Source organism: Antechinus flavipes, chromosome 1, assembly GCF_016432865.1.
Source record: "Antechinus flavipes isolate AdamAnt ecotype Samford, QLD, Australia chromosome 1, AdamAnt_v2, whole genome shotgun sequence".
Lineage (NCBI taxonomy): Eukaryota > Metazoa > Chordata > Mammalia > Dasyuromorphia > Dasyuridae > Antechinus > Antechinus flavipes.
The window spans coordinates 58,111,048-58,132,634 of NC_067398.1; the positions used below are offsets into that span (position 1 = coordinate 58,111,048).

Below are 21,587 nucleotides of genomic sequence, written 5' to 3' on the forward strand. Positions count from 1 at the left end.
TTGTTCCTTTCAGTCTAACAGAAAACCTTTTCTGGATCTGTCAGGAGTGTAATTGTAACATATAGATTTGCGTTATTATGTGACAATATATTGAAGCAACCAAAGAACATCATTAAAAAAAAATAAAGCTCAGATGGTATGAAAAAGAGAAGAATAGAATACATCTGTGTATGAAATATAAAGGTTTATAGGGTGACAAATCCCATTGAGGGTGGGCTTAGAATGGAAGGATAAACCATCTTGGCAAAGAGCTTTGTTATTTTAATAGTTTTCTACCTTGCAACAACAAGAAAGCTAATGAATGAAATTTGCCTGTAAGGTCGCCATCCAAAATTAACCCTTCAGTACCAGTATAGGTCTGTAGCAGAAATGAATAAGGCCAGATCTTATCTCAGTATCCTTTCTTTGCCTACTGGCAGTGAGCTAGATGCCTTCAAACCTGACATGGTCTTCACATAACCCACTTTAGAATAGTAGGAGGTCGCAGGAGCTCATTGTCAAGTACATAGACTAAAAAAAACCTTTCTTTTCTAGAAAAGCCTTCCCCAGCTTCTCTCCTGTAGCCACTTGAGAAAGATAAGAGATCCTGAACGGATTCATTGGCAAAAGTAGCTAGGTGACTCAGTGGGTAGAAGGCTGGGCCTGAAGTTAGGAAGATTGAAGTTCAAATCTGGTCTCAGACATTTGCCATCTATGTTACTGTGAGCAAGTGACTTAACCTCTATTTGTCTCATCTGGAAAATAGGGAAATAGCATCTGCCTCATACAGTTGTCATTAGGATCAAGTGGAGATCACATTTGTGAGAGACTTAGGACAATACCTGGAGATAATAGGTACCCATTCCTCTATTTCCCAGCCTGGCAAACAAATACTTTACCTACTTTATACTATATTGATACCAATGTTATAGCAAGGAAGGTTTTAAAAGGTGCCACAGAATGTTAAGCACAAATTAATAAATATCTATAATAACCAGAGTCAAAAAATTGTTGTATTTTTCATGGTGCTTTATTCAATTCCTCTAGCTAGAGAGTAATATCTGTAATAGAAAACCTTGGCCTTCTCTGACCCTACATAATAAACCCAAACCAAGCGCTGGGAATTAGTATAGTTTAGAAAAGTAATCATGGATAAATTTTTAATCACATTTTAGGATTTGGTTACTTACACTTTTGAATCAAACAAGTCGAATTGTTCTTTCCCAATGTTATGTCACTTAGAATCCATATTTGGCCATTGTGGTATAGAGACATCATTGATAAAATCCTTTTTGTGTTGCTAATTGGAATGAATTGACCAAGGTCAAAATGGAAAAGCAGGGATTTTTTTCTAAATCAGATAGGTTTCCCTAGGATCTTATAGATATTTTACAGTTTAGAGTAAGTTTTTCACCTGCCAGACATGAGACCTGGAAACCTTAAAAGCCATGTTTACTCAACTCCTTGAGAAAAACATTCTTCATATTAACATATAAAATACCCATTCAGCATGTGAACTTTTTTTTTATAACTTTTTATTATCCCTTGCACTCACTTTTGTTCCGACTTTTCCCCTCCCTCCCTCCATCCCCTCCCCCAGATGGCAAGTAGTCCTATACATGTTAAATATATCACAGTGTATCCTAGATACAATATATGTGCAGAACTGAACAGTTCTCTTGTTGCACAGGAAGAATTGGATTCAGAAGGTAGTGTGATTATTCCCTTCCTAGGTTCGGTGGGCTGCTTAGATAAATTAGATAATCCCAGGGGCAGTGAGTTGGAATTTATTTTATGGAGGAGCAAGCTAAATTTTGCATCTTTCTGTGTTAGATTGTGCATTCACTAAAGAGGACAGCTTCTCCTCCTCACAGAAGGATACTTTGTTCTCTGTTTGAAGCCATTTGTCTGTGGTGAGATAGGAATTTCTTTAGCCTAGAACCAGATCCATCTGTAGGGTCACCTGGTACAGATTTCACATCTTAGGAAGCAAGGCCAGGAAATAAGAGGAAGCCAGGGCCGGTGGAAGGAGAAGCAACTTTTCATGCTGCCAGGAATCCCATTCCTGGCAGAAGTGACTGGAGAGCCAGTGATGCCAGGGATAGACATGATGAATCCAGGGAAACTGTGCCAAGGAGAATGTGGAGAGTGGTCTGTCTGAGGGAGCACGGGGAAGGGGGAGAGGAGATAGGAAATGGCATGAAGGAATCAGGAGGGTGGGGTAGAGGGAAGGGGGAATAATTAAAATAACCTCTGATTTCAGAGAGGTTAGCCTGATAATTCAGCCATCAAAAATGATTCCACAAAGCCATATGAAACCAAATCTCCTGACACCTCAAGTCGGGGTGTTAGTGAAACTTAGGTATCTGCAGCCAAAAATGGAGACGGCTTTAGAAAGACTGAACTGATCTTCTTGAGTGTCAAGCCCTGGTTTCATTTTGTGTGTGTGACTTGATTAATGCATTAACTAGAAAAAAATGCCTTATCTGTACATAGGATAGCTTGAAGAAGAGCAGCCAAATTGAAACCTTATTAAACAAAATGGGTTAGGTCTGATGGAGCCAAACCAAGACTGATCTTTAAAAGCTTATTTCATTTCCCCCCCTCCGGACTGAAACCTCTTTGAATTGAAGTAACTGATCCTGCTATAAGCTTATTAGTGTCAAGCTTTATATGTTTCTGTTCCTTTCTATTTACATTTTATTAAATAATGATGAAGTTGCAAAATCTTGCACTTCAGCCTTCACATAGCCATAAGTAAGTATCTAGGGTCATTAGTAGAAATAGTATATTTGTTGTAGTGGGATTTGACCTTTAATATTCATTTTAACAAAAACTGCAGTACTTTGAAAAAATCCTCAGGCCTTACTTGACAGAACAAAATCCCTATTTGATAAAAAGTCTTTTTTTTTTTAATTATGGAATTTAACTTGCATTATGTAGATTTCAAGAAATGTTCCTTAGGTGGGTAAGTAGAGAAAGTGAATAGGAATCAGGAGTGAATAGGAATCAGGAAAACTTGAGTTCAAATCCAAACCACAGCCTTACTGTCTGTGGGAGCCCAGCCACTTCATTTAGTCTTTGTCTGTTTTAGCCTTCTCTTAAAATGAGGACAGTAGGGACACCTGCCTGCCTTCTCCACAACAACCTAACGTGTAGTTAGATGGCTCCATGGATAGAGTATTAGAGTTCGGAAGAGCTGAGTTCAAATATGGCTTTAAACACTTGCTAGTTTTGTGACTCTCGGAACAGCAGCAGGGAAGCAGTCCGGGGTCCAGAATGGGAAGGAGACCAAGGCAGGAAGTACAGGAGCAGATCCATGACCTAGGGCTTGCTTCAAGAAGAGGTGTCGCCTAGCCCCTGTCACCTGTTGCCCAGTTCTGGCTCATGGATGTGATGGCACACCTGAACCTGCCCTGGCTCTGTACTGCACAGTGAACCAGTTCTGGAAATGTAGCGGGGTAGTTCGGATCTCAGGATCAAAGCAGCAAGGACTTTGTTCTAGCTTGTAGCTCAGAATAACTAGAGTAGGAGGCCCAGACCAGAGAGAAGTCAGCTAGTCAGTTGTTCTGAATCTACAGAACCTAACAGTGACTGACTTTAATTGCCGAGAATGGAAAATCAAAATAAACAAGCCAAATGACCCAAAACTGAGTTAGCAACTTGCAACTCTTGGATTAGTAGGGCAGTGAACAGATTTCCCCCCTGGATCATACCACTTTTTAAGATTACTGAAAACTTGTAGACCCCAGATAGCTGTGAAAACAGCAGGAATATCAAAACATAAACTCAAAAAACAACAAAGTTGTTGGGGAAGAAAAGGCAGGTACTTGCCTGAACTCTCTTTCAGATCTTTCAAACAACTTTAAATAATATCTCAGAACAAATTCTAGAGTGGCCAAACCCACAAAAGTATGGGGTGAAACAATTTTCCAGTGCAAGACAACTTAGAAGGTCTGTTAGGCCAGGGTGACAGTAGAGTGCAGTCACCTGCAGGCTATGCGCCATCAAACCAGCAGTTGGCTTTGGAGTCAATTGAACCAATGATGGCAGTGGCAGCTTCCAGATCTCCCGTTGGACGGCTTCTCAGAAGGAGATCACAGGAGTCCCTCTGCTGGTACCAGAAGCAAGACTGTTGCGTTGCTCGTACTCGGGCCTCAGTCCCACAGTAAGGAGGAGCACTAGCACATCAGAGCTTGAGCAGCAGGGGAGCTAGGACCCTGGTCATAGTCCCAAGGTAGAAATAGTGCTTGTGATTGCTCACAGACGAGAGCACAACCAACTTTCCAGATCATTCCAGCTTTGGAGAATTGAAAACTTACATATCCCCAGAATTATCTCTGAAAACAGCTACACAAAAAACCTTAAGCAGGAACAGTACCTCCTCCACTCTAGAAGCAGAGCCCTATGTTAGCACAGAGTTTAAAGTCAATAAATAGCCTGGAAAAATGAGCAAACAGCAGAAAAAGATCCTGGCTGTCTAGCTATCTAGTTACCATGGTAACAGGGAATATCAAAACATAAACTCAGACAACAACAAAGTCAAAACTGCTACATCCAAAGCCTCAATGAAAAACATAAATTGGTCTCAGGCCATTAAAGATCTCAAAAAAATATTTTAAAAATCAAGTAAGAGAGAAAATCATGAAAAAAACAGCTTGGTAAAGGTAGTGCGTGTGCGCACACACACACACACACACACACACACACAAATTACTGAAGAAAACAGAATTATTTAAAAAACCAAATAGGCCAAATAGTAAAAGAGAGACACAAAATTCTGATGAAGAGAAGAATACCTTGAAAAACAGAATTGGTTAAATGAAAAAAGATACACAAAAATTCACTGAAAGACCTCCTTAATAAATAGAACTGATCAGTTGGAAAAGGAAATACAAAAGTGCACAGCAGCAAATAATTCCTTAAGATTAGAATTGAATATGTCCTTTAGATATTTACTAATTTATCAATTTTATTCCTAAACTGTGTTGCCTCAAGCTGAATACAAGATTGTCGATGTGGTTTGAGTCTGTAGGAATTGTCACCTCTTTATCCCTGAAATCTATTCCTCCTCTTACTAAAGAGTATTAGTTTATCACAGCTATCACTATATTTGCACTTATATTCTATGATCTTTTATACAACATTGATAGTGCTTTAAATTTAATTATACAGTTCCTAAGTACTTATTAAAATCTAATTTTAGATAGATTTAGAGAGAGAGATAAAGAGTTGTCTTGGGGAAAAAAAGGGGGCTATTCTGAATTATAAATGTAAACATAAGGTTATCAGTGATCAAACGTGAGTTTACAGGTACACACACACACACACACACACACACACACACACACACGTCTAAAAGCAATCTCAAATTCTTAGAAAGCTCTTATTCCAATACAAGATCACACTAACATTTGAATCACCATCTCCAACTATTGACTCTCTGAGTTTATAGATGGTAGGCCCAGATTCCACTTATTTAGTATTTTTGCTTTTTCAAAATATATTCTAAACACTTAACAGGGTTTGAGGGAAAAAATCCTCCTGAGAATTCCAAATTAGGAATGACTTGAAAAATTATAAAACATTATAGAAGCCCTTTTAATATATACTTTATAACCATGAATAGTACTATTTAAATGTGAATTGGCATTGGTCCAATAAAAGAAACTAATAAAAATAATAATTATTTCCAAAAAAAAATTAGAATTGAGCAAGTGGAAACTAGAAACTTTATGAGATATCAAGAAATAATAAAGCAAAATCAAAAGAATGAAAAAAATGGAAATATGAAATATTTCATTGCTCTAGATAATAGATTCAGGAGAGATAATTTTAAAATTATAGAACTATCTGAAAGCTATCATCGAAAAAAAAAAAAAAGAGCCTGCATACCGTCTTTCAAGAAATTGTCCAGGAAAATGGCAGTAGTGTTCGGAACCAGTGCATGAAATAAAAATGGACAGAATCTACCAAGAATTTTGTAGTCACATTCCAGAACTCCCAAGTCAAGCAGAAAGTATTACAAGCAGCCAGAAAGAGACAATTTGAATATAATGGAGCCACAGTCAGGATAATACAAAATTTAGCACTTTCTACATTAAATGATCAGAGGGCTTGGAATATGATATTCCAGAGAACAAAAAAGCTAGGATTAGAATCAAGAATCCTCTACCCAGCAAAATGCTGTATAATTGTTCAAGTAAAAAAAATGGATATTCAACAAAATAGAGGACTTTCAAGCATTCTTGTTGAAAAGGGCAGAGCTGAATAAAAAATTTGACTTTCAAATGCAAAAATAAAAAGGTAAATAGGAAAGATAAAAAGGGATTCAATAAGATTAAACTGTTAATATTCCTACATGGAAAGATGAAACTGAAGTTCTAAAACTTTTTTCATTATTAGGGGAGTTAGAAGGAGTCTACATAGAGAGTATAGGTGTGATTGAATATGAAGAAATGATATTTTGAAAAATAAAGTTAAGAGGTGAGAAAGGAGATGCCTGGATTGGGCAGAAGGGGGAAAGAAGAGGTAGAATAGGGTATAGTATCTGATGTTAAAGAGATGCAAAAGAGCTTTCATACTGGAGGGAAAGACAAGGAAAATGGGGCAAGGGAGAGCATATAAACCTTACACTCATTGGAAGTGGCACAAAGAGGAAATGACTTACACAGGCAGTTGGTTATGAAAATCTATCTTACCCAACAGGAAAGTAGGATAAGAAAAGGAAGAGGACAAGGAGATATGGGGTTGGGGATGTGGGGTGCTGACAGAAGGGAGGGTGAATTGGGGGAAGAAAAATCAGAATCAAAACACTTTTGAGAATGGGCAGCATGAGGGAGGGAAGAGAAACAGAGAGAAGGATAGATGGAAATAGGTGGAAGGAAAATATATAGTTGGTTTTCATAAGTGTGAAAAAAATTTTTAGCAAGTTTCTCTGATAAAAAGATTTCATTTCTCAAATATGTGGAGAAACTAGTTAAATTTATGGAAATAAGAGCCATTCCTCAATTGATAAATGGTCAAAGGATATAAATAGGAAATTTTCAGATGAAGTAAGCAAAACTATTGGTAGTTATATAGAAATCCTTTAAATCATTATCGATTAGAGAAATGCAAATTAAAACATTCTCTGAGCTACCATATCATATCTTTTACATTGGTTAATATGACAGAAAAAGAAAATGACAAATGTTGGAGGGAATGTGAGAAAATTGAGACACTAATACATAATTGGTGAAGTTGTATACTGATTCAGCTATTCTGTAGAACAATGTGAAATTATGTACAAAGGATTGTAAAACCATGCATACCCTTCGACCAAGCAATATCATTACTAGGTCTGTATCCCAAAGGGATTTTAAAGGGGGGGGGGGGGAGAGGGAGGGGGAAAGAAGGATCAATATGTACAAAGATATTTACAGCAGCTTTTTTAGTTGTGGTAAAGAATTGGAAATTATGGGAATGTTCTCAATTGGGGAATGGCTGATCAAGTTGTTGTATATGATTATGACGGAATACTATTGTGCTGTAAAAAATGATGAACAGGAAGCTCTCAGGAAAAATCTGGAAAGATTTATATGAGCTGATATGAAGTGATATGAGTAGAACCAGAAAAACATCATATACAATAACAGCACTACTGTATGATGTTCAATTGTGAATGACTTGGATATTCTTAGCAATTCTTTTTCTTGTTCTTCCCCATGGTCTTATTTTTGTTTTTTTTTCATAACATGATTAATAGGGAAATATATTTTACATGACTGCACATATATAACATATCAAATTGCTTTTCTTTCCAGTGAGGGAAGGTGGGTAGGGAAGGATATAGAGAATTTGGAACTCAATTAAAAAAAAAAAGAATGTTAAAATTTGTTTTTACAAATTTGGGGGGGAAATAAAATATTAAATTAAGATTTAAAAATAAAAGGAATAAAATTCAGGCCAGACATTCTTTACCCTTTGAAGCGCACAGAACTAAGCATCAAACATAAAGTCCAGAATCAAGAACTAGGCTAGAAGAATGAACAAACAAAAAAAGAACTCAACCATAGCCATATAAGCAAAGCCTCAAAAAAATATATAGTTTGAACATAAGTCCTAGGAGTTAAAGAGCTCTTTAAAGATTTTAAGAAACAAATATGAGCTATAAAAGAAAGATATGAAAGAAAACGAACAGTTTACTGAAGAAAATAACTCCTTGAAAATTAGAATTAATAAAATAGAAGCTAATGACTCCACGTGACATCAAGAAATAATAAAAAAAAAAGTGAAAAGACTGAAAAAATATGAAACATCTTAGAAAACAATTGATCTGAAAAAACATATCAAGGAGAGAGAATTTAAGAATCACTGTGCTACCTGAAAGACACAACAATAACAAAGAGTCTTAAGTGATTTTAAGAAATCACAAAAAGAATTGGCCAGATATTAAAAGCCAGTGGGCAAAAGGAGAATTGACAGATTTCACTGATAGAAACCCTAAAATGAAAGCTTTCAGAAATATTATAGCTAAAATCAGAGCTCCTAGGATCAAGGGAAGAAAAAAAGAGTTCAGGTACCATCAGAGTCAGGATTACAAAATATTTAACAGCCATCAGAAATCAAGAAATATAGGCTTACAACCAATAACTTATTCAACAAAATGAATATTATGCTAACAGTAGGAAAAAGGCCTTAATGAAATTGAGAATTTTCAAATGTTCCTGATGAAAAGATCAGAGCTGAGTAGAATATTTGGCATATGTTCATGAGATTCAAAAGAAGCATAAAAAGAAATGTGAATGAGAAATCATAAGGAACTAAACAAGGTTAAATTGGGTTTATACTCATGTGAAGAGACAATACATGAGATGCCTCAGAACATTATCATCAGGTATTTTCGAGGAAGTCTTGAGTATGATTCTTTTATATTTGGCTGATCTAAAAAAAAAAAAAAAAAAAAGGAATGTAAAGATAGATAAGAGAGGCACTAAGTGGAGGAAGGGATGAGAAGAAAGGAGAAAATTATTCAACATAAATGGATTACACAAAAAATGTTTATACAATAAAGGAAGGGGAAAGGGGCAGATTTCGCTTGAATCTCATTGTTATCTGAACTGCTTCAATGAAGGAATATACATACATATATAGTTGTGTGAAAAAAATCATTTTACTCCACAAGGAGGTAGGAGAAAAAGCTACAAAGGAGGAAAAGGATGAGACATATAAAAAAAGAGTAGATTAAGGTAAGCAGTAGTCAGAAGCCAAATGGACTCTTTTTTTTTTTTTTTTTTTTTTCACTGAATACGGTGACTTTATTGATGGTACACAATATAGGACACTCTAGGCTTCTCTCCCCTACTACAGGGATAGCTTTGGACAATGATGTGAATGGGGCATGAGATCCCCAGTATAGGAACATAGGTTAGGGATGTGGGCTCCCCAATGGTGGAACACTTATTTTGGCTGGGGATGAAGATCCATGGCTTCCCACTTTACTCCTTGGAGGCCATGTAGACCATGAGGTCCACTATGCGGTTGCTGTAACCATACTCGTTGTCATACCAGGAAATGAGCTTGACAAAATGGTCATTGAAGGCAATGCCAGCTCCAGCATCAAAGGTGGAAGAGTGAGTGTTGCTGTTGAAGTCACAGGATACAACCTGGTCCTCTGTGTAGCCCAAGATGCCCTTCATGGGTCCCTCTGCTGCTTGCTTCACCACTTTCTTGATGTCATCATATTTGGCGGGTTTCTCCAGGCGGCAGGTCAGATCTACAACGGACACGTTGGGAGTAGGAACGCGGAAAGCCATGCCTGTGAGCTTTCCGTTCAGCTCAGGTATGACCTTGCCTACCGCCTTAGCAGCACCGGTGGAAGCCGGGATGATGTTCTGGGCAGCACCACGCCCATCACGCCACAGCTTGCCGGATGGGCCATCGACTGTCTTCTGAGTAGCAGTGATAGCATGAACTGTGGTCATGAGTCCTTCCACAATGCCAAAGTTGTCATGAATGACCTTGGCCAAGGGGGCCAAGCAGTTGGTAGTGCAGGAGGCATTGCTGACAATCTTAAGGGAATTGTCATATTTCTCATGGTTCACTCCTATCACGAACATCGGAGCATCAGCTGAAGGCGCAGAGATGATGACTCGCTTAGCTCCACCCTTCAAGTGAGCCCCGGCTTTCTCCATGGTGGTAAACACGCCAGTGGACTCGACGACATATTCAGCTCCAGCATCTCCCCATTTAATGTTGGTGGGATCCCGCTTCTGGAAGATGGTAATGGCCTTCCCATTGATCACCAGCTTTCCGTTCTCAGCCTTGACAGTGCCCTTGAACTTGCCATGGGTGGAATCATATTGAAACATATAAACCATGTAGTTAAGGTCAATGAAGGGGTCATTGATGGCTACAATGTCTACTCCGCCTGAGTTGAACGCAGCACGGGTCACCAGGCGTCCGATACGGCCAAATCCATTGACTCCGACCTTCACCATCTTGTCTCAGGGATGTTACCAAAGCAGCGGATCCTGGCAGCGAGCTTGGGAGAGGAGCTCCAAATGGACTCTTAAAGAGTGGTCAGAGATAAAAAAGAGAAGGAAAAGTATAAGGGAATAGAATGGAGGGGAATACACAGTAATCATATTATGATGATGACATGTTAATGTGAATGAGATTAACTCACCCATAAAAGAGAAAAAAAGTTAAATGGATTAGAAACAAAAATTCTATATGTTGTTTACTTAAAAAATACTTGAAACAGAAAAATATATAACAGTAATTAAAAATAAACAACAGAATCTATTAAGCTTTTAGCTGAAAGCCAAAGCAAAGATAGACTTAAATAAAGATAAATAAGAAAACTACATTTTGCTAAAAGGTACCATAGATAATAAATTAATATTAACATTGAACATATATCCAATGAATGGCATAGCATCTAAATTCTTAAAGGAAAAGTTAAATGATTTACAGCAGGAAATAATAGAACTATATTTGTTGTTGCTGTATTATACAATCATGTCCAGCTCTCCATGACTTCATAGACCAAAGCATGCCAGTCCCTTCTATCCTATACTTTCTCTTCAAATCTGGCCAGGCCCGTCTTCATTATTTTCATGACACCATCTATCCATCTCATCATCTGCTGCCCCCTTTTCCTTTTGCCTTCAATCTTTCTCAAAATCAAGAGTTTTTCCAATGAGTTCCATCTTTTCACTAAATGGCCTGATTATTTAAGATTCAGCTAAGTAATTGACCTTCCAGTGAACAGTATGAATTTTTTTTTGTATTACTAATTTGATCTGCTTGCTATTCAGGGGGCTTCCCAAAGTCTTCATTAATACCATGGATTCTGTATTTCTCAGCTTTTCTTAGTCTTAACTCTTATAATCATATACTACTACTGAAAAAACTATAGCTTTGACCATATGGACCTTTATCAGCATGGTGATATGTCTTCTTTTTAGCAAGGTGTTCAGATTTGCTATTGCAAGGAGAAAGTATTTTTTGATTCCATGAACACAGTTGCCTTTTATAATGATCTTTGAACTTAAGAATATAAAATCTTGACACTGCTTCCATTTCTTCTTTTATTTGCCAGGATGTGATAGGACCAGTTGCCAAGATCTTAGGTTTGTTCATTGTTATTGTGTGTTTTTTTTTTTTTTATTGTTAAACTTCAAGCCAGCTTTTTCACTCTCTTCTTTTATTTTCATCAAGAAGTTTCTCCATTCCTGTACACTTTGTTCCATCAGAGTGCTGTCTTCTCTGCATATCGAAACTGTTAATATTCTTCCTGACAACCTTTATTCCAGTGTTTGTTTTGTCTAGCCTGACATTTTTCATGAGGTACTCTGCATATGTTAGTTAAATACATTGACAATATACAGCTTTTTTTCCTTTTCCCATTTTAAAACAATCAGTTCGTCTATGTTCAGTTCTTACTGTTGTGTCTTGACCTCCATACAGATTCCTTGGGAGACTAGTAAGATGATTTGGTATTTCTCAACTCTGAGGACTTGTTACATTTTGTGTGATCCTCACCGTCAAGGGCTTCACAGTGAAATAGAAGTAGACACTTTCTTTGCTTTCTCCATAAGCCAATGAATGTTGGCAATTTGGTCTCTAGTTCCTTTGCCTCTTTGAAAACCAGCTTGCTCTTCCGATAATTCTTGGTTCACATATTATTGAAGCCTGGTTTGCAGAATCTTAAATATAACTTTACTAGTGTGTGAAATGTGCATAATTATGCAGTAATTTGATCATTCTTTGGCATTGCCCTTTCAGTATTGCTTTTCTTGTCCTCTTATTAACTATGTGTTAATTCATTTCGTCTAAGAAATTCTTACCCACAGTAATATATGTAGTGATCATCTGAATTAAATTCACTCATTTAAGTGAATTCACATCCATTTAAGTTTACTAATACCCAAGATGACAATATTTAATTTTTTTCTCTCCTATTCAACTACATCCATACATTGGTTCATAAATCTAGTAGAAAAATTCAATAATAAATAAGAATGAAGTTAAAGAGATGAATACAATTTTAGGAAACAAATATGATAGACTTCTAGAGAATATTGAAATGGAAATATTATATATATATATACACATATATACACACATGTGTATATGTGTACAAATATATAAAATATTGAAATAGGAAGGAGTATATCTATTTTTCTAATGTACAGTACATTCTCAAAAATTGACCATGGATTAGGGCATAAAAATCTCACAAATACAAAAGATAGAAATGTTGATTAAAACATAATAAAAATTACATTCAATAAAATTGTTGTGATATGGGAGCCACCTGCCAGTGGCTGCTGGAGGTCTAAATCAGACCTGTAGAATGGATCTCTTCATGTAAGAGGATGATATTGATACAAGGAGACTGAGAGGCAGTTGTGTTCTCTGACCTCTCTCCTCTTCCCTCTTGCCTTTTGCCTCCAATTTATTTCATTCCCAATCCACAAGGAACATCTGCATTAGTAAAGGCTGCTTTACAACTCCTTCAAGAGTTAGATTCACAGTTGTGGAGGCTCTCAGAGAATTGACCTGCTCCTTTACCTAGCCATGGTCCTTAGCATAAAACTTCTTAGAAGCATTAATTAAAATTAATTGGAAACTAATTTGAACTAATGGTCTTTAAAAATGAATGGATCAAAAGACAAATCATAGAAATGATCAGCAATTTCATTAAAGATAATGACAAAAACACAAGAGTGCACTAAAAATTTGAAGAATCAACCAAAGCAATACTGAGGAGAAATTACTATCTTTAATTTTTTCATCACAAGAAAAGAGAAAGAGTAGATCAATGAATTGGAAATGCAACTAAAACAAACAAAACAAAGTAGAAAACCAATAAAGTAAAAACCCTCATTTGAACACCAAATTAGACATCCTCAAAAATCAAAGAAAAGATCAACCAAATTTAAAAGTAAAAAAAAAAAAAACTCCATTGTATTAATAAATAAAATTAAGATCTTAAAATATGAGAGGAGAAAAGGGAAGACAAACAATAAAATAGGATTGAGAAAAAGAAATGGGGGAGGGGCACAGTTATGTGACACAGTATATAGAGCAGCAGCCCTGGAGTCAGGAGTGCCTGAATTCAAATTTGCCTTCAGACATTTGAAACTTACTAGCAGACCCTGGACAAATCACTCAACTCTATCTGCCTCACAAAATAAAAAGAAAGATGAAAACTAAATTACCATTATAAAAACTAAAAAAGGTGAATACACAGGCTATGAAAAAAACAAAAGCAATTATTTAGAAATATGTTGCTCAACCATATATTGATAAAATTGACAGTCCAAATTAAATGGATGAATATTTATATAAATATAATTTTCCTAGATTAACAGACTAGGAAATATAATACTTAAATAACCTTATCATTTTGGTAAAGAAAATTAAATAAACCATAAATGTGTTCCCAAAGAAAAACATCTCAGGACCAGAAGAATTTCCAATATAATTCTACCACGTATTTTAAGAACAATTCCAATAATAAATAAACTATTTGAAAAATAGGTAAAGGAGAGAACCTACCAAATTCCTTCTATGATACAAATATGATCTTAATATCTAAACCAGAAAGAAAAAACTATAGATCACAATCAATATCGCTAATAAATATTGATAAATTATTAGCAAAGAAGTTTCTGTACAAAGGCCTTACACTATGACCAGGCTAAACATATATTAACTGTGTAGGAATTTTAAGATAGTATTAGGAAAATTATAAGCTTAATTAGCCCTATTATTAACAAAGCCAACAAAAGTCAGATGCAGGAAAAACAAACACACAAATCACCTGTGTTTCTGAATATTACCAGTAAAATCCAGCAGGAAGAACTAGAAAGATAAATTTCAGTTAAAATGACTACAAATTGGCATAAAATATTTGTGAATCTACTTGCCAAGACACCCACAGGCACTATATGAACACAATTACAAAAGACTTCACAAAAATAAATAGATCTATATAACTGGAGAAATATTAGCTGCTCATGAGTAGACTGAACCAGTATAATAAGAATGACAATACTATCTAAATTAATTGAGTTATTCAGCACCATCTTAATTAAACTCAAGAATTACTTTATAGAGCTAGAAAAATCATGACAAAATTCATTTTGAGGAACAAAAGATCAAACAATATCAATAAGATCAGTGGAAAAATGTGAAGGAAGTGGGCACAACAATACTAGATCTCAAAACTTACTAACTGCCAAATTACTAATTGCCATATAAAAAATACTCTAAATCATTAACTGGAGAAAATTAAAGTAACTGGAAGGTACCATCCCATATTCATCACTTGAGATGACAAAAAAAAAAAATGACAAAGATGACAAATGCTGACAGGGACTTTCAGGAAATATATTTAGATACTGTTGGTGGAATTGTAATCTAGCCTGACCATTCTCCAAGCAATTTGGAGCTTGCTTTTAAAAATAATAATAATAACTTTTTTGTTTTTTCAAAATACATGCAAAGATAGTTTTCAGCATTCACCCTTGCAAAAGCTTATGATGTAAATTTTTCTTCTTCCCTCCCTCTTACTTTTTTCCCCTAGATAGCACGTAATCCAATATAGGTTAAACCATGTTCAATTCTAATCATATATCCACAATAGATCAAAAAGAAGGGGAAATAAGAAAGGAAAAAAACAAGCAAGCAAACAGCAACAACAAAGTGAAAATACTATGTTGTGATTCACATTCAGTTCCCATGATTCTTTCTGAATGTAGATGGCTCTCTATAATCACAAGTCTATTGGAATTACCTTGAATTACCTCAATGTTGAAAAGAGCCATTTCTATCAGAGTTGATCATCCCATAATCTTCTTGTTGCTGTGTTCAATGATCTCTTGGTTTTTCTCACTTCACTTAGCATCAGTTCATTTAAGTCTCTTCACATCAGTTCATATAAATCTCTACGGACCTTTCTGAAATCATCCTGCAAATTGTTTCTTATAGAAAAAGAGGAGAGAAAATTTAGAATATAAATAAAATAAATATTGAATTAGGAAATTAGTTCTAGAGCTCTATAAAGACTGCCTTCCATTGAACTACATTTTTCTCTGGCTAAATATAGGAAACTGATGGAGAAGCAAATTTAAATTGTTAAAGCAAATTTAAATATGACATGTATTGAATACTGTAGAATATAAGCTCCGTGAAAGCAGGCATCTATTGTCTTTTTATCGCCAATTGCCATGCATAGGAAATTATACACAGTAAATATTTAATAAATATTGTATTTGATTTATTTCATTTCAAAATTGATTTCATTAAGTTCCATATCTTGGGTTGCCTTTTAACAAGAAACAGTATAGATAATTTGTGTTTCTGTGAAGACATAATAAATCCTTCCCTGAAAGTTCAACTAATAGATATTTCTCTTTTACTGATGTACAGTTTATAGACTTTGTTGCATTATATATTCATGTTTCAAGCACTGATCAGAGAGAAGCATGTGCTTCTAGCCACTATTAGGATTAACATGTTGGGTCATCTGCAATTTTTCTTTCTGTTTACGTTTTTCAGTCCCTAAAATATATTATCTCTTTCTTCAGATCAGTCTACATAGTTGAGAACAGAATCATGGATTTGACCTTCATGTAGTCCTGTTAGAATTACTGTCTTCCATGACTAGAGACTGTATCTCCAACTATGACCAGCCATTGTGTATATAATTGCTACTGGTCACAAGGAGAGTCCAGCAAGAAGAATATGTACATACCTCAGAATAAATCTGTCCCTACTGATGGGAAAGGCTATAGTTCTCCCATATTTTACTTAGTAAATTTTGTTATTACTAATATTCACATTGTTTTATATTTTTAATGATCAATTCTTTATGCAGGAAATTTTTATACATAAACAATTTGACTCAGTAAGATTAGTAATGTAAAAATTAAGAGTTATAATAATTTAATCTCTGCCTCATTTGTGCTTTGATTTTGGAAGAATTACAACACTATTGTATCTCTTAGTTCATCTAAGAAAGTGGATTTAAAAATACTGTTGTACAGTATTATTTATAATAACTGAATGAAATCATTCCAAAGCAATTTGCTAATAGAAGATTTTAAAAGTACATGATTGTGCATACTAAATTTTAGAGTTGGAAAAACAAGAATGTATTTAGCTGTGTGATAAATTGTGACAATCCTTATATTCTCTGTGATTGTGGGCATACCACTGATTCACTAGAGTAGTGGTTAACAGGAGTCTAAGAGATCCATGGTTAAGATTTTTCATCCTTGGTGTGAAAGGGAACTGCCAGCTTAATGAAGGTAACATAGGAAGAAAAGCATTCCTTCTTGAAAACATACTCAGGTCTCAGCCCTGTGAGTGGCATTACCCATAAAATATAGCCTTTATCCAGTTTGGAACATGACTCATTTAATTCCATTTTGTATTTTAATTTTTTTTCAATTATCAATTATTCAGATTTGTTTCTCCCTGCTAATTCATCCACAGGGAGGAGAGGAGAGAGAGAAAAACAAAACCTTTGCAGCAATAGTCACGCAAAACACCTTCTCAGCCATACCCTCAAAATGTGTCACAGTCCATCACATCTCTGTTGGGAGGTGGGAAGTGTTCTTTACCATTGGTCCTAAGGAATCATTTATCATTGCATTGAGCAGAGTATTTAAGTCTTTCCAAGTTATTAATTTTGACAGTCTTGCTATTAAATTATAAACTGTTCTCTTGATTCCCTGCTATTCTTATTCTACATCAGTTCATACAACTTTCCCAGTTTTCTCCAAAACCACTTCTTTCATCTTTTTTATAGCACATTCTATTCCAATCCTATACTATTATTTATTCAACTATTCCCCAGCTAAGGGATTATTGCCTTGGTTTCTCATTCTTTGGCATTGACCTGCTAGAAATATTTTTGCACATAGAACTTTTTCTCCTTCTTTAATCTCTTTTAGAGGGTAGGCCTTGGAATGATATATCTGAATGAAAGAGTATGCAGAGTTTAATAACTTTTGAGATAGAGTTCCAAATTTCTTTGCAGAATGGATAGACCAATTCACATCAGTATGCTCCTTTTCTTACATTCCCTCCAATGTCTGTCACCTCTCTTTTGAGTCAAACGTTGCCAGTCTGATAGTGAGATAGAACTTTTGGCATGTTTTAATTTGTATTTCTTTTATTAAACTTATTTGAAACATTCTTTTATTATGAGTAGAGTTAGTTTAAATTTCTTTCCTTAAGAACTGTGCTTGTTCAAATCCTTTGATTTATTTTAAAAACAAAAATTAAAACTATCACAAGAAAAGGGATGTTTAGCTACTATTTGATATTGGGAATTGAGTCCGAAAAACCGGCATTAACCAGTTTGAGTATAATGTAATCATCGTCACCAGAACAAGACTAGTCTTTCCTCCCAAATGTGTTTGTCAGTTGTAACTCCTCTTTTTGTTTCCAAATAGTCTTGTCTTTTTTTGTTTTCTTATTTACCTTGGAACTGTACTTTTGTTTCTGAAAACTTTCCTAGAAGTATCTTAGTTTGTACTAATGCACCATTATATTTTACCTGGGTACCATTTAGAGCCAGCATTTGACTATTTTTGCTACTCTGTTATGCTGAAAATGGTTCCAAGAGGGAGAGCCTTCATCTTCGGAATTCTTCTCTTCTGATTTTACTTTGATTATTGGCAAGATTTTGGTCAAAGTGCTTTTGTCATCTTTTCAAAGGATATAATATTAAAATAATTAGCCCTAATGTTTAAAATAGATGCATTCTAAGAAAATTGGATACAAGGGAGAGCTGCTATCTTAGGAATAGTAGTACCAACAGAAGCCCATATTTCTCTAAATTTTTAAAGTTTATAAAATGCCTTCCCCTTAACAGCCCTGTAAAATATTGATAGTACAAATATTTTTCATCATCCCATATTATTTATGAGGAAACTGAGGCTTAAAGAGCTTAAGTAATAGGCTCAGGGTTAAGCAGAGAGAAAGCTTTGCAGTTGGTGCTTAATGCCAGGCTTTTGACCCCTGAGATCAAAACTTTTTCCACTACACCATCCAAAATGAATCCTATTCCTGGTTTCCCATTCGGATGTGATTGGGATGTGTATGTTGGAATGAATTTCCTGTCTAGCTACTGTATCCTAAAATGCCTAAGCTCAGGGAACATTATTCCTTGAGAAAAATTCCCAAGATTCCATTTCCCAGAAAATTATTAAATCTGAATTCAAGGTGTTTTGTCATAAGGTGAGAACCCTGATGATTGAGTCTGTGTTATGGGAGGCAAAAGTTTAAAAAGAGAGATGGGTGTACTTACTTACAGAGATTCAAGCTAGGGGCTACAGCTGGAACAGGAAGATGAAAGAATATAGGACGGTTTAATGCCATGCTGTCCTTGAATCTAGGCATCCTAGAAGAATCATTATTTCCTGGAACCAAGGCAAGAAACCAGCAGATCTCTAACCTCTTTCATGAGGCTTTATTGGATCTCTTTTCTTCCTGGAAAGGCTTCCACAGATCTCCAGGAGACTGATAACCCTGAAACCTAAACCTTTTACCACTGGGCATGTAAATTCAAAATCAACTGTGTCCCTCTCCAGATACACTGGTGGATTAGTGGGGATTAAAGTAGGATTAGATTGAAATCCCTCCTGATTTTATAAGGAATTGCTCCCACTTCTATATGGAGAGGAGGGGAAGAAGGAGTATTAAGAATAGTTCTGTTAGTGATTATTTGCTCTTGTTACTTGCTAATAATATGATAGTGATAAAAAATGATGATGATGATAGTAGTAGTTTATATTGAAGAAGTCCAATGTGGTTTTACAAAGTGATTTCTTCATAAGAACCTGTGAAATAATTGATACATTTTACAAATTAAGAAATTAAGTCTCAGAGAAGCTCCTTTCAGCCTCTTAGAATTCCTAGCTCCCTTCCGAGCTTAACTAAGTCATCTTCATTAAATGTTTTGATATTGTACAGCTGTTTTTACTTTGATCATAACAGAATAGACATAGGAATGGGGGCTCCCCTTAATTCACTAATTGTGATCACTGCCAGACACCTCCCATTGAACCTAAATAGTAATCAGAGTTTCAAGAGCACTACATTCATCAATTTTTTGAATTTGAAATTCTGTAGAAGTTATTTTAAATGGAGGGAACCTGTATCTGCATAATGAATAGTAATATTATTTTGTGTTTAAATCCCCTCCTCCCCCCACCCCCACCCCCCAGCCCTGTGAAAACTCTTAAATCATTCTGAAAGTATCTTTCACTTTTTAAAGTTTCCTTTTCAGGTCCTTAAAATCTTGCTTTGCACAGTTATTTTATCACTTTTCTTTTCATACTATCTTCTTCAGGAACTTTTTATTATTTTAGTCTGAATATCATCCACATTGAAAATTAAAATTTATGTATGTATGTAAATTTTTTGTAAGCATTTCCTATCTACATACATATAATCTAGGAATTTAAATTTGAGATCTGAAAGGAGGAATTGGGTGTTGTCTAGGAAGTCGGTAGTTATTTCAGTGAAGGCAGTTTCCCCAGATGGGAATTGTAACTCAAATAAATGTCCTCAGTGACTTCTCTGGAGGGTTCATAAACCTGAAATTTCACTTTATGAGTCACAGCACGGGCAGTTTACTAAGTGTCTTCTTAGTAGACACTACTAAGTGTAGTGGAGAGAAACCTGTTGTCATTCAGATTTCTATAGAGGTTTGAAGTTTAGCTAAATCATTTGTCAATCTAAGTATGGGTAGAGTTGTGGTTTGGTTTCCACTTTATTGAAAAAGAAACAAAAAAACTCCTGTAGGATACTGTATTGTATCTGCTCTCAGATACATCGTTGAAAAGTTGGATATAAATGAAATCTTATTTTCCATTGACTTCCATTACCCTTTTAGAGGTGCTTCATCTTATCTGATTGATTGTAGCTGTGTCTAGTATTTAGTTATCAGTTTCCCTGCCCTTCAGGCTCTTGTCGGGAAGTTAATGATCTGTAAACAAACACTTAAATACTGAAGAGCTTCAGAAAGAGTGCTGGGCTTCTGTAAGAAGCATGTTCTATTTGGCCCACAATGGAGAGGGAGATGTTTCCTCAGACCACAAATCTTTAAAAATATCTAGATGCCCAGGGAAAGGAAGTGCTTTACCCAAAGGCTTCAGGTCTAGGGACAGAGCTAGGCCTTCAAGGTAGGACCTCTCATCCCAAAACCATCAGTCACTTTTTCTGATAACATACATATACCCTTAAAGCATCAAAACTCTTTTGATTTTAAGCATTTTTAATAGAAGTCTTTCTCAAATGTATTACATGCCAGTCTGCCTTCTTAAATGTGGGATGTCAAATAGAAACAATTAAATTTTGTCTTGGTGGCTGAGGGTCATTTTGATGATTCAAGTTATGGGCCAGAATATGGGATAGTGATGATCACGGGCTATGAAGATATGGAGGAGTTTGGCCTTCTGAGGCAAATGGCCTCATGCTATAAATGCCCTTTGGATTCTTCTGCCTCCTTTGTCTGTTTTTCTTGTCTTTCCTCACTGGCAGTTAGCATTTCTTGCTTCTCTCAATGCTTCTGCTGTTTTTCTCAACTGTCCCCAAATTTTAGAATTTCAAAATAACCTATTTCAAAATGATAGGTTTGATGGCAAACTTGACAATAGCTCAAGAAAAAAGAATCAGGTCCTATAGGAAGCCAGGTTGTGTGAACTCTGGACCTTCTCTTTTGGCTATTCAGAAACCCTTTTACCTCCCTTCTGAAACTGTGCTTTCAATAGATGCAGCTGCTGTATAATTAAAATTAATGTGATTGTGATGATATTACTTAATAAGTAAATATATAATATAATACTATATATACACATATGAATATGTATACTCTATCTATATTGTAAAATGAAGATGGGGCTTAGAGACAGGAAAACCTGAGTTCAAATGTGGCCATAAATTACTCGCTGTGTGATCTTGGGAATATCACCTGACCTCTTTTAGCCTCAGTTTCTTGATCTGTAAAATGAGGGATTTAGCTCATTGGCCTCTGAGTCTCTTTCTACTCTAAATCTATGATGCTGTTACCCTAAACATACCTTCTTGATACTTCT

At 35.5% G+C, this 21,587-nt stretch overlaps 2 protein-coding genes across 2 annotated transcripts in view; one reads left to right on the top strand and one right to left on the bottom strand.

The window, feature by feature from the left end:
• Window positions 1-21,587, top strand: part of EEFSEC (eukaryotic elongation factor, selenocysteine-tRNA specific) — a 322,469-nt gene that overhangs the window by 196,911 nt on the left and 103,971 nt on the right.
• On the bottom strand, window positions 9,229-10,541 carry LOC127552978 (glyceraldehyde-3-phosphate dehydrogenase-like). Its single transcript, XM_051983330.1, has one exon. It carries the CDS (start codon window positions 10,458-10,460, stop codon window positions 9,459-9,461), a length of 1,002 nt encoding a protein of 333 aa, XP_051839290.1. The 5' UTR covers window positions 10,461-10,541; the 3' UTR covers window positions 9,229-9,458.

Excerpts from the sequence above, each read along its gene's own strand:
- LOC127552978 (XM_051983330.1), bottom strand. The coding sequence starts at position 10,460 with ATGGTGAAGGTCGGAGTCAATGGATTTGGCCGTATCGGACGCCTGGTG.